At 35.9% G+C, this 13552-nt stretch overlaps 1 protein-coding gene across 2 annotated transcripts in view; it reads right to left on the bottom strand.

The window, feature by feature from the left end:
* Positions 1–590: 590 nt before the first annotated feature.
* The window catches only part of LOC126748207 (muscle calcium channel subunit alpha-1), a 120256-nt gene continuing 107294 nt past the window's right edge, over positions 591–13552 (bottom strand). For both annotated transcript variants that reach the window (XM_050457281.1, XM_050457282.1), the window contains exons 23-31: positions 13439–13522; positions 12995–13189; positions 12823–12934; positions 12601–12767; positions 10934–11599; positions 9377–9696; positions 7364–7707; positions 4995–5150; positions 591–2534 (exon numbers count right to left, since the gene is read on the bottom strand). In XM_050457281.1, the coding sequence (XP_050313238.1) occupies positions 2353–2534; positions 4995–5150; positions 7364–7707; positions 9377–9696; positions 10934–11599; positions 12601–12767; positions 12823–12934; positions 12995–13189; positions 13439–13522 (2226 nt within the window). In that variant the 3' untranslated portion in view covers positions 591–2352. The remainder of the gene's footprint in view (positions 2535–4994; positions 5151–7363; positions 7708–9376; positions 9697–10933; positions 11600–12600; positions 12768–12822; positions 12935–12994; positions 13190–13438; positions 13523–13552) is intronic.

The raw sequence follows: 13552 nt of genomic DNA, 5'->3' as shown, positions 1-13552 counted from the left end.
CACTGGGATTGTCTTCCTCCTACTCAACGTATACCTGCACTCCTGAACCAGTTTGAAACTTTTGGGCGCTTGGATGTTCTTTAAGCAGTCTTAGTATTGGAGTAAATGACTTTTTCAGTTCCCAGGTCCTCTTTTTCCCTTGTGGCCACCTTCAGAATGGCGAACACTCCCGCTTGAAAGACAGTCAAATATGTCCCAAATGACAAAGCCTGTCCTCGATCAGTATCGCTATTGTACACTTGGGCTCCTGACAGCCCTGTGTGGAGCCTTCTTGAACCGTATGTGTATTCATTCCTGTTTGATATCTCAACCTCTAAGGAACCTCCTAGACATAGAGTATCCATTGGCTTTGCATTGAGAGGCAGCAGAATTGGCATTTCTGCCATGTGGGACTATCCTTCAACCTTACATAGGATGTAAGCGCCTGCCTCTAAATACATAGTTTTATAAAATATAAAATAACAATTTATTATTATTACAGCTCGTAATGTATTATAACAGATTTTAAAAAACTATTGTCTTGTTACATCTGCGGTCAGGCTGTTTGCGGTATTATTAGGGCATTATAGGGGATTAAAAAATTAAACCAGTTATTTTTTCATTTAAATTTTACTAAACAAAAATATTATAATATATTTTCAATTTAATATAACTAATAATGTATTATATACACGTTGAATTATAAAACATTGAATAATATTTAAATGGTTCAGTTAAAACTTCAAACAAACTTGACCATTTGTGCGTATGTATAAAAATTAAACTTGAGAAGAAAAAGAAACGATAAATTTAACATAAATCATCTCGACGAAATCGATTTAAACTTAAATATTTATTTATCTAAGTAGGATTGACGAACTTGATACAACTACAATATGACATTTTAATTATTTTTGTTCACACCCTGTACTTCGAAATTTCGATAAACCATAGATTTACAACAGCGTTCTGTTGATTCTTCTAAAATTGCCTAATAAGGTCAGCTCTACAGGGTGACCCAAAATATATTCAGCGACGCTTCTAACATTTGTTGACGTAAAAAAACTAGGAAATCTAATATCACAATTATGAAACCTTAATAGCACGTCTTTATTATTTGTTTAACGATTTAAATTGTATTTTGCAAAAAAAAACTAATCTTGTCAGCCGAAATATTTTGCGTTTTCTGGAAAAGAATTTCTTTTTTGGGTGGGAACCTTGTGTTGACCCTAAAGACTTTCTTGATTGTCATTGGTTCTTCCCTCATAACATAAAATAATATTTTTTATATACTTATTGTATGGAAATTTGGCACAACGTTATCTGTAAATGTATTTGATCCCTTACTCTTTTTTGGTATTGTTAGAAGTTTTTCTGCTAAGTATATTGCTACTTTATTATATTGTGCTTAAAATATTTATAAAAAAAGGTGCGATGGTAAATTTGTGTACTACTCTTGTGCTACTCGCATTATATTCACCAAAATAGAAGGCACATTTGTTTACATCTTATCGGTTGGCTGGGTAAATTCATGTTTAAACTCAAATAAACGATAAGTCAAGGTACTTTGACGCAAAAAATTTCGAACTGACAGAGTAGGAATAATTTTTTTGGATATAATTAACAAATTAATACTTACTACTAAATTTCATCCACTATAAATATTTTTGCTAAAACTGAACAAAAAATTAGATTTTCAGAAGTTAACACATTTACTAAATATTATTAGGCTTCAAAAATAATTACATGAAAAAATGTTGAATATGCGTTAATATCCCTTAAAAGTAACCGTTTTTGATAAACTAATTCAATTTGCCAAACATTCATTCCACAGCATTCCATTTAAAGTTAAGCAATACATACATCGGCCTTGCGGTAAGCCATGAATCATGTGTGTCCACTCGACTCTTATACTTGTTGCCATATGTTGTCAGAAATATGCTAAATGTAGCTTTTTTGTATTAATTGTACTATGTTGTGTAAAAGCAATAAATATGTGGATAAAATTTAGCAAAGTACATAAATAACAAAATTGATTTAGCTATCTATAACCATATGGGATCTCATTTTAAAAGAGTCAACAATGGTATTTGAACATAATTTATATTAGCCGTAAAACTTGTAAAATGTGAGGATAGAAGCGAATCGTTATTTGTATTTATAAAAAAGGTACCAGTTAAACAGTTTTACGGCTTACAGTGGTTTACGATCGCAACGAATCGGGAATCAGTTCCCCAGCCTCGTTATTATGGAGTAACAATCTATAGATAATCTAACTCTACATATTAATAATAATCATTTAGTCTTCCTTGGACCAGAAGAAGTATTTAGGCACTTGGTATATAATGGCGTTGGGTCATTTTGGGTTTGCTGCTATAACGGAAGAGATGGTACGGGGAACTCTATGGGGCTGGATTGTCCGCCGCGGCTTTTGAGCTGTCGTTCGTGTTGAAGCAGCTGGTGAGCCGCCCGATCCATCTCCTCCTGTGTCATATCTAATGCTTCTTGCATTTCTTTTGACGTATTTCTTACAAAGTCTGGATCGCAGAATTTACCTAAAATATCACCAAATTATGTATTATTAAATCATACATTATGATGTTAGAGAAATGCATCATACAAGAAAAATCAGATAGGAATCCAAGAGATAAGTATTTTTTTATTTTTGGTTTTCCAAGCAGATAAAATAGCACAAGTAGAACATTATGTGGAGAAGATAACTGATATAGAAAAGAGATTTATTAAAAAGGAAATAGAAACACTCTGGAAATTTAGCAAATATCTTTCAAAGGAAACAAAATCACTTTATTAGTGTGCTATTAGGTATACACTACATTAAGATTAACAAAATTATACAAATACCATACAGGCGTATATGCAAAGTAGAAAATACTCTAGCAGGTTTGAAGTTGATAGTCTGAGGTATCTTTTCCAGGCAGTAAGGAGAAACAAGAAGGGACTAGAGAACTTTAAAGAGAGCTAATCCAAGAAGCTGCAACTTCATAAGCATTGGAAAGGCTTGTAGCACACAAGGAAGTGAGACTGAGGTGGGTCCCATGACACCAAGGTGTTGAGGGCAATAAGCGGCCCGACGAACTGGCAAGACAAGGTTCCGTTAACCCCTTCGTAGGCCCCGAACCTTGTCTCGGTCTTAGCAAAAAACAAATCTCCCAGGCACTTAATAATTGGGCCTGGGAAAGAACAAGGAAGAATTGGAGAAGGACAGAAGGATGTAGACAGGCCAAGGAAATGATACCAATAAGACCAAGGAAATGATACCAGACCACGGCTCTAAAGCAAGGCGACTACTAACAAAGACCCGACAAAGTATTAAAGACTTGGTGGCAATCCTGACCGGGCACAACAGTCTAAACAGGCATCTACACCTTGTTGGTATAAGAGAAAACCCACTCTGTCCGAATTGCGGTACAGGGGAAGAAACTTCATACCACATACTAGGTATCTGTGATAGGTGGAGTCGCCTGAGAAAGAAAATTTTAGGAGCATCGACACTCCAGCGGGAAGATCTTAAAGATCTGGACTGGGATAACGTGCAAGCCTTAGACTCAGTGGAGACGGCGCATTGGGAGTGGAGGCGTAGGGGTGGGTGATTCTGGGGTTGGCAAAAAGGGACTGCTCAGACCTACTTGCCGAGATTTAGCTCCCCCACCCTTACTACTACTACTACTGCATCTTCATAAGAAAAGTGTGGGTTCTTACTGTAGAAGCCACACCGCTGTGGAAGTTCTGCAAAAGGGACACGGCGCCGGTCAAACATTGCAAATTAAGACAGCGAATAGCTACGATATACCAACGGTATTAGCATACTTCCGGCACGATCAACAAGGAGAACCACCTCCTACCACAGTTCGGAGGCTAGTAGAGCAGCAAAGATCGGAAAACCTTCTAATAGGATGTAATGCCAATGCACACCACACTATTTGGGATAGCACTGGAACAAACAAACAAGGTGAATCACTATTAAAATATTCTGCAGCATCGGGCCTAAATATACCTAATGTGGGGGACGAGCCGACATTCGTCAATGTACTCCGCAGAAAAATTATTTATCTAAGCCTAGGCAAGGAATGCATCTCTGACCTTGTGACAGCGGCCCGTATCTGATAAATCCAGGTTGTCAGATCACAGGTACGTAAGATTCGAACTGGAATCTGCGGACACAAGGGACCCAACCTTCGAAATCATTACAGGAGACCAGATAGCAAAAAACGCATTGGGACAGTTTAAGACTAGTCATGCAAGGACTGTACAAAACTGCTGGGAGAATCTCGTGGATCTAGCTAAAAATCAAAACCCAAAATCCTATCGCAGAATATGGGCACTATGGCGCTGCAAGAAAGGGAATCCAGCTTGCAATGAAGGAGGCCAGCAACAGACTTAGAACCAACATGCCGTGTCATCGATAAAACCTGGCTAAGCTGGAAAAGGAATATCAGTCAGTGGTTGGAACTTGAGCATAAAAACTACTGGGAACAATTGTCAAAGCTGGAACTCTCCAAATAACTGTTGCTCAGGAAGGGTTAGAACATACTGGGCCACTCTAGGCAACAACTGCGAAAGGGCTGCTCACAGGCGATGCACCCTGCAGGAAACACCTACATAGACTCGCGAAAGTAGGTACACCGCTATGTAGAGTATGTGGTCAGGAAGAGGAAGAAACCACTCTATGCTTCTACGGGAAGTCAAACCTTCCCCAAAAAGGATAAGAACTACACCCAATTGATCCAATGTGAGCCAAATACTAGCCCTCCTACAAGCAACAGAACTAAATATGTAGGAGTAAGTCTATGGGGCACAATAGCACTGCAACAGAGCATACCGCAGTGCGGGAACCAGGTACCTTTTAGGAATCTTGAAAATTTTGTTGTTTCAGTCGGGTGCAACTAAACATATTTGGAACATAACAGTTGATTATTATGAGCAAACTAAATAGAGTTAAAAAAGCGGTTTATTCCAATGTAAACATTTGTAATGAATGCAATAGTCTACATTACCTAAGCCTTGTTCGGCAAGTATCCTTCCGACAAGACTCTCGGCGGATCCAACTACTTCAAAAGACGGTGGTCTTCGTTCCGCCGGACTTCCAGGCAGTGAATGAGCCAATCTCTCTGTTGTCACGTGGCCATTAGGTTCTGTAGGTGAAGCTGAAACTAACGCATTTTGTTTACACTGGCTGCAGGTAATTCATTTTAAATATTTAGTTTTTCATAAAGTAAGCCTCTATAATATTCTTTAAATGAAGAGTTATGAGGAAGGAAGTAATTTGTCATTTTAAATAAAAATTATTACCTGCTGAGCTTAAATCTTATAAAGGCTTTATTGTACTTAATATCCAAATAGATTTTGGGTATACATTGAAAAGTTGAATGCATGCTAATCAACATTCTTAACAACATATAATTGCAAAGCCATTCTGGATTAGATCTATCTAGCCAAACTCAAGAAAAACTATACTTACAATAAATATCTAAGACAGGCATCAATACAATTTGCAAACAAATAAATACTACCTAAAGCTCGATAACTATTAATAATTTACATACATCAATATACAACTACGAAGAACTAAAATTGCTTGAGAGCATAAACTGCCTATTTAAAAGACGCTTAAATAGGATTTTACAGAACAAAAAACATATAAGTACCACTACTCTTTGCATCATATGGCAACAACGCTATCATCGTCTTTATAAGTTGTAATTACGTCTCTGAGTTTTCTTAAAAAGTATTAATTTTGACACTTTTGTATACCGTCAGTATCTGTAGGTACTTTCCCAGAATTTTTATTTTGTATTAATTAAAATTTCCCAACTTCCGTTGAAAACAGCTTTTTATTTATATCTATTTATATCTATAGCTCTCTTGCTTATCATAGACCTAGTCCCCAAGGTGTTCTAGTATATTTATTTCTTATCAATTTAATACAAATATCAAACTATGTTCTCATTTGAAATGTAGTAGACAATTTGTTCATTATATTGGATATAAATTCGCACAATCATTTCCCCGGTTGTATTAGCAGCAATCTTGTCTTCCTGCCGTTCTTGGTCCTTACAAAATGACATCGTCGATGTTATAGTTGTCCATTTTTAATCATTTGCAGACCGTAGAGACTTACGAGGATTGCGAGAGACTGCAATGTAGCTTAGACGCTGTTCAGGAATGATGTGTCCAGGATAGGCTGCTGTGGAGATGGTCGGTGATGTATGTTAGTAGGAAGAGATCTCCCGTAAACTACGATTATCATTTCGGTTATTCCATTCTGGTCGGATCGCACAGTGCACGAGTATTAATTGCTGATCAACTTTTTTTCGCCCAGCACGTCTCTGGTGCAAGGCAGATGTAGAATTAATTTTAATCTGCTAAGAATTTCTGCTAAAAAGAGCACTTTTTTCTACTAATGCTGACTTGCTTCAAGCGTCACCAGTGTATGGAGTCTGCTCAGTATTCAATAAGCTAAGTTACTCGAGATTCTTTCGAAAAGTTAGACATATGTTATAAATATGTACATGTGTTGTTTCATTCCCATTATGTGCTATACAATTTAGTTATATAACTTAACTATGCTGTCACAGTAGTATTAACTGTTCTGGAATCTGAATTTTACTCCTGTCGTGGTTCTCATGCAGTTGAACCTCCAGAATTTTATCTATATATTTAGAATCACTTTAATTTTCTCTAAATGATTGTAGAAAAAATTCCACAAACCATCTTCAGACTTCACTCAGATTTTAGAAAAGGTTATCTGATTTATCTATGGTATTTGGTGACTCGAGTAACGCTTTTGACGGTTTCATATGACCTGCTTCTAGGTAAATTTTGTAAATCCAAATTTGATCAAATCTATAGCTAACTCCTATGTAGTAGCCATTGATTTTATATAAATGGAGAAACATTGTCCAAAAGCCTCCTTAGTAAGCCCTTGATGGCTGTAATCTTGAGGGTTGACTTCATACAAAACACGCTTTACTATATACTTCAGCAAAATAGTTTCTTTACCACTTGGCACGTGTGTTTCGATTATTGTGTTCAGAATAGAATATTCTACGTGAAGAGTTTTTTTGGGGTCAAATGTAGATTTCCTACAGACTACATTTCTGTAAAGTTAAACTTTTTTGGCTTTCGAGCGGCTTACACGTAATGGGATGGACCACTTTCTTAAAAATTAACGCATTAATGACTGTTTAATATTGAATTGTACTGTAACAATGTTCATGTTGGTTTGCGCAGCGATTCATCCATCTTGCACAGCAACGACAACGGAAAAGCCGCGCAACGCAGCCTCGCGAAATAAATTGGCAGAAATAAAATAAAAAGGGCCTAAATTTACACAGTACGTTCATCAACTTGGGTGCAATCTAACCTTGGCCATGAAAAGATGCCCTGTGATAAAAGAGGCAACAACGTGCATGCCGTTCATCACTTGATCTTGGAACGTAGTCGCTGAACACCTGGTACGGATGCAAGCCTAAACCGACCGATCTGCAACTGTAACTGTGATGTTCACAAGGTTGAGCATGCGAGGGTAAAAAACCCGCGACTGCCATTGCTTGAGCCTGCGCCAGTTTCAGGCCACTCGCAATTCGTGTAAAGTTGCTCTTTGGGCTCCCAGGTGACTGCTGGTGATGGAGTTCTCCCGTAAGTGATGGGGAGGACTTACGCGGTGGTGGCGTCGGCGGCATTAGCTCTTGAGTGTCGCCTTGAAGACTGATCAACGCAAAACAAAAGGCCACTGTTTACTAAAATTATCAGTAAACAGGCACTATATACTAAAGTGTTTGGATTCAAATGTGAATCTCAGCATTGGTTTGCAATAAGTCGTAAAACCTTATATATACATGGTTTCTAGTCATAAAACATTAGATATAAATTAGTTAAACACTAGCTATAAATATTTATCGAGGGTAGTGATACTCGTCTATCATACTGTGATGGTGATGAAAGTGGTTATTCCACATGTGAGATAATTGCTATTCGAGTTATTACACGATTGTTTTAGAAAAGTTGTTTCTAGATGTATCCTGAGTGGAGCTGCTATTAAAAGACTAATGCTACGCTAAACGCCAAAACGCCAAATAAATCTACAAATTCATCAGAGTGAAGAAGGAAAAGGTGATGATTAGGATTTTGAATTAAATTTTGGTCAAGCTAAACTGAGCAGCTTGTATCAACGTTTTCAACTTATTTCTTAACACTGCGGGGCAAATTAAGTAGAAAACCCGAGTTTGTAATAGAATTTCATCTTCAACTAAAAAAGAAATGCACACCCTCATAAGTATCCGGTTTGTCTCGATTTTTTGGCTCTATGGTCTCAATGGGTTTTATATCACTGTGAGTGTATCACAATTGTGTGATATATAGTTTAGTTTGGGATCCCGGCCTGCTTGTATCGTGTCAACCGCCAGTTAAAGATCACATTGTATAGAGGAAGGAATATACAATACAACATACACTACACTTGAAAAAGTCCTACTAAAGAGGACCCTCACTTTCCAAAGACCTACTACTAAAGGCAGGACAATCAGAGAAACGTTGGTGACTTTTAGTATAGCAACTCTTCTCAAGAGATATCTGAAAACATTTTTAAAACTTTAGTTAACTGTGATAGAATTTTCTCAAAACATCAAAAATCCTTTAGAAGGATAGACAAACTGCTCAAATACTTGACGAGTCTATTCGATCGATTCTTCCACAAAACTATGTTGGCCATATGTTAACAAGAACTGCGAAACTAATATTAAGCAGCACTTAATTGGGGTCCAAATATTTAATTTGGTTAGAAATGTGATGACCAAATGTTAGGTTATATGAATAAAATCCGATGAAAATTTGAATCCAAACTATAAAAAACACAACACACAAAATACAAACGTTATGGTGATTAGGTTAGCATAAAAATCATGAGAAAAAAACATTATAGAAAAAACTTTCAACTGCACACCAATTTTCGTATTCTTACTCTTATAGCCAGGGTGTAGAAATGCACTTTTACTAAAAATTGAGAGAAACTTATGATTATGCGCTTCTTAACTTTTAGATCAGATATAAAAAAATAGAAATGCTTTTTAATGTACCTGAAACGTACATTTTAATTCAAGAAATCCTCACGAATTTATAAACATTGGTCAACGCCATATAACTACGTTTCGCTTTTAAGGTGCCGTATACATGTACGTTTTGCCATATGATTTAGATGCTGTATAAGCCCGTTTTCGGCAAAGTGAATAAGCTAATGAGGTTTAAATCTTGATTTTTGAAATAGAAATATACGGTATAACGTACATTCGTATGGCACCGTTATGAATATTAAAATATTTCATTAAAATAAATAGACTAATAATCTAACTTAATAATTACATAAAATATATATACATACTTCATAACGGAGTATGTATGCCTTTCAGAATCTCCATTATTGAGATTTGATAAAGACCTTAACGGAATCTCCTCGTCCATATATGAATCGCTCAATGCAGCTGCGTTTGCACGGTTTTGCACTACACTCTTCGTTATCGACGTGATATGGTTCATTCCTTCAGTGACGGCGGATTTAATTGAATTATATGGTAAATGGTCTATACTAGATGCTGGAGTAATTTTTATCTGTGTTGAATTAATTTTAAGAGACTTAGCACGATTGAAACTGTGTCCGCGCTTCATCGACGACCATACGCTGCCAAATAGAGAGTGGTTTCGCTAAAAATGATATACAAAGAAGATATAAAATAAATTAATAGGTAATATAATAGTATATCATTTGTTTATATTTTTACTCTCAAATTTATCTATATATGAATGAATAAAACTTAAATTTTATGACATGGATGATAATGGAGGATTGGAACATTGAAACTTGAATATTAATGATAAAATATTTTAAATATCTTTTACCAAACATAGCCAAATTTATAAATTATAATTTTTCCACAATCGATCCATTTAGTTTCCAGAGAACTCTCCCTCAAAGTTAAAGCAATCATATTAAAGTCATACCCAAAAGAAAACTCACAAAATTAAAGGCTTATTCCAGGTTTCGGAAATTTCCTCAGCTACTTTTAATTCTAAATATATATTTTGTATATAATATATCCTGATGAGGAGGGCTAGAAGCCTAATAAAACTTTTACTGATAGCCTGAACAATAACGTTTACTCTCGTGCTCACCAAAAACTTAACAAAGCTCATCTAACAATTAAAAGAGGTTTTAATTAAGAGAGAACATTAACTTTTTCTTATTTTCTCCCCTATTTTTTAAACAAATATTTCACAACTTTCTTAGTCCGTACTTCTAAAAACTAGCCTCCAGGTGATTGGGTAAATGAAAAAGGCCTAGCTGTGAGTAAATAAATAAAAGCTAAAAACCATTTTTATGAGGGTCAAATAAAATATGTAAAGCCCACCCTCCCTTAAGGTACACATCATGTGAAATAGCAATGTCCAATGTTCCAAACAACTTTCACTTCTAGATCACAAAATCTATTCCCAAAACCAAACAAATAATATGACCCCAACTGATTTATGCGTTAGTTATCTTAAAAATGCTCCACCCAATTCCGCACCCTCTCATTTTCGCCTGATTTATATTCCAAACTTCGACTTATCGGTGAAACGCCAGAAACTTGTAGCAGAAAAGTTTTTGTCCAAACTTTGAATTTACATTTTTATGTTTAACTTTTATTCTGTTTATATACAGTAGGGACACATTAATGGTTTAACTTTTTCAATGGTCTAGCTTTTCAGATCCAGTGACTTTAATTTACGTTTTGAAGCAAGAATTTTAAATAAAGGCGAGAATGAATACTGTCGCATTGATTACAAAATGAATATGCCATTTCTTTATCAAAAACTCTGAATCAGAATGCATGTTTCGTTAGAGTCATATATGCATAAATAATTCCTAATAATTGATATATAATTTTAAAGGAAAACTTACCCTATGCATAGGTTCAGGATTGTCATCAACCAATTCATCCAAATTTCCCGAAATTGCACGTTTTAATTCAGGGCCGGCTTCATGTAAAGTCCTCAACCCAGCTTGAAGAGTAACAGTATTATGTTGCTCCTTGTCCCCATCTTTCAACTCCTGTTCTTTTCTCTTCTTAAACCTCCTAAAGTAATCTTGAATGAGAAACGTCGCATAGAACTTCCCGACTGTTACTTCATCGTCAACACCGGGTGGTGGCACTACTTGATCCAATAACTTTGGACTAGTTCTCTTCCATATTTTTTTGATAACCGCACGTAACTCCGAGTTGGCATCATCGATATTGCCTTCCGTTTTAATACGTAGTGACGTCCGTACCACCGCGAATAAAGTAGCATTAAAGAGTACCGTACCATCACTATTTAAAGGCATGTTCATTGATACTAACCGCTTGCAAGCGACACGGTGCGGACAGAGTTTACCGAAACCTAATGGGGGCGATATTTTTCGCAAAAGAGTCACGACATCTAAATGCTTTATACGACCCTTTGCGTCGGGATCGTACTCGCTCCATAACCTTATGAACTCATCCAGGTGGTGAGGTCCTAGAATTGACCAGTCTCTTGTAAGGTAATCGAAGTTATCCATAATTACTGCTACGAACAAATTTATAATCTGAAATCAGAAAAAGGCCGTGATAAGCTACGAGTAGATGGTTGGATTGGTAGGTGAGTTGAAAAGGTTTCGGATGAGAACATGTATATAACTTGGTTGTGGTAAGAGACATCTATGTTGATCAGTAAATGAAATTTAAAAGGATGGGTTGGAGATTTTTGAAGTTTCTGGGTTCGGACTCGATTTATAAAATGACCATACTGGGGAGACCAATATTCGAGATTTAGTTTAGTTGGAACGCAATATAATAGTCTGAAAGTACTTGCAATAAAGTCCTCTGTTGATCTACCTAAGAAGCCTAGTATTTTCAAATCCTTAGAAGCAATAGGGAAAATGGAGGTGGAAAACGTAAATCGTTGGTACAACTTTGAAGAAGCTTGTATATAGACCTAAAAATGCACATCATATGCAAATACCAAGAAAGAGATATAATTGATGTGATCATCAGTGTCAATCCGCTTATAATCTTCCTTCAAACAAGTCTACCAACCAAGATATAATAGAGTAACTGTCTCCAATTCCTAAAGTTTTCAATTTATGTAGAAGAATGTTGTAGTTGGCTCAGTCAAATGCGGTAGACAAATTTGTCTAAACAACCTGCAACTTTTTCTCCATAAAATGTAATAAATTGTGTTCATGACCTACCCAGAATAAAACCTTCTAGGTTTATCCATTTGAATGAAGCGCTTCATATAATTTCGATCAAACGTCCTAAGTTCTTTTAATTTTTAAATCAGAAATAGTGTGGCACTTAAAGCCGTTTAGTGGGAGGCACTGGACTGAGTTAGTGTTAATTTTATTTTAAAAGCTACAACACTTGTGAGGTTAGGTTAGTTCTTATTAGTTAGCTTAGTAGTACGTTTTACAAGTTTAAACCGATTGGATTAGTTGGACATCTTAAATACAATTGAAAAGGATTGAGTTCGACTGAGGTTAATGATTGAATGTATGATGTAACATGAGTATAATGAAAAAATGAGGAAGAAATATATTTGACTTACCAAAAACGAACATAATACATAAAAAGAAATAAAGTATGGATAAGCAACATCAGAACCACAACTTTCATTTGCCCCCACGGTACGGTTGAGACGTTCGCGATATCTTCGATCGCATACTGCTCTTGGAGTATCTGCGCAGTCCATCATTATCTCTTGCCAGGCTTCACCTGTAATAAAATCATAGAAGTAATGTAAAATTTTAGGTATTTTTTTGATAAATACCTGTAGCTGATCGAAAAAGAACCAGCACAGCTTGAAAAAACGATGCGAAGTTGTTGTTTCTAGTTAGTGAGGTTCCAGATTCCAAATCATTACTTTCGATTTTTCCAAACATCTGTTTAAAAATATTTAATGTATTTTCTGTTACAAATTCTCAATGCTAAGACCAACTTACCTGCATACCGATAACAGCATAGATAAAAAATAGCATTACTATAAGTAAAGCTACGTAAGGTAGTGCTTGGAAGGACTTGAAAAATGTCCAAAGTAAGGTTCTGATACCTTCGCCTCTACTTAAGAGCTTTATGAGCCTCATCACACGAAATAATCGGAAGAAGTTGCCGGAAAACTTGATCTTTTTTTGACCAGGCTATAGAAAAACAAAATGATGTTATCTAGTACAAAATCCAAGTTTTAATGGAAATTTCACTTTGGAGATCGTTTTTCTATAAACGAGAAATAGCGCAACAATGCTCATCGCTTTTGTTTCCGTCCTTAATTACGTGGCACATCGAGTTAATGTCAATGTTGTCATTGCACTTCAAGTAGTATTGCAAGGAGCAAATAAATACAATTTACTTACTCCTAAAACAATAGAAATTAAAAATGCGATACTTACGCTAACATCTTGGTAAACGATATCAATAAAACTTCCCAAGACAATAATGAAGTCGAATCCGTTCCAAGCATCTCCAAAGTAATTCTAAAAAACAAAATGTTATTTAAGCATCTA

This window comes from Anthonomus grandis, chromosome 22 (genome assembly GCF_022605725.1).
Source record: "Anthonomus grandis grandis chromosome 22, icAntGran1.3, whole genome shotgun sequence".
In the NCBI taxonomy this organism is placed as follows: Eukaryota; Metazoa; Arthropoda; class Insecta; order Coleoptera; family Curculionidae; genus Anthonomus; species Anthonomus grandis.
This window is presented reverse-complemented; position numbering and strand designations above follow the sequence as displayed.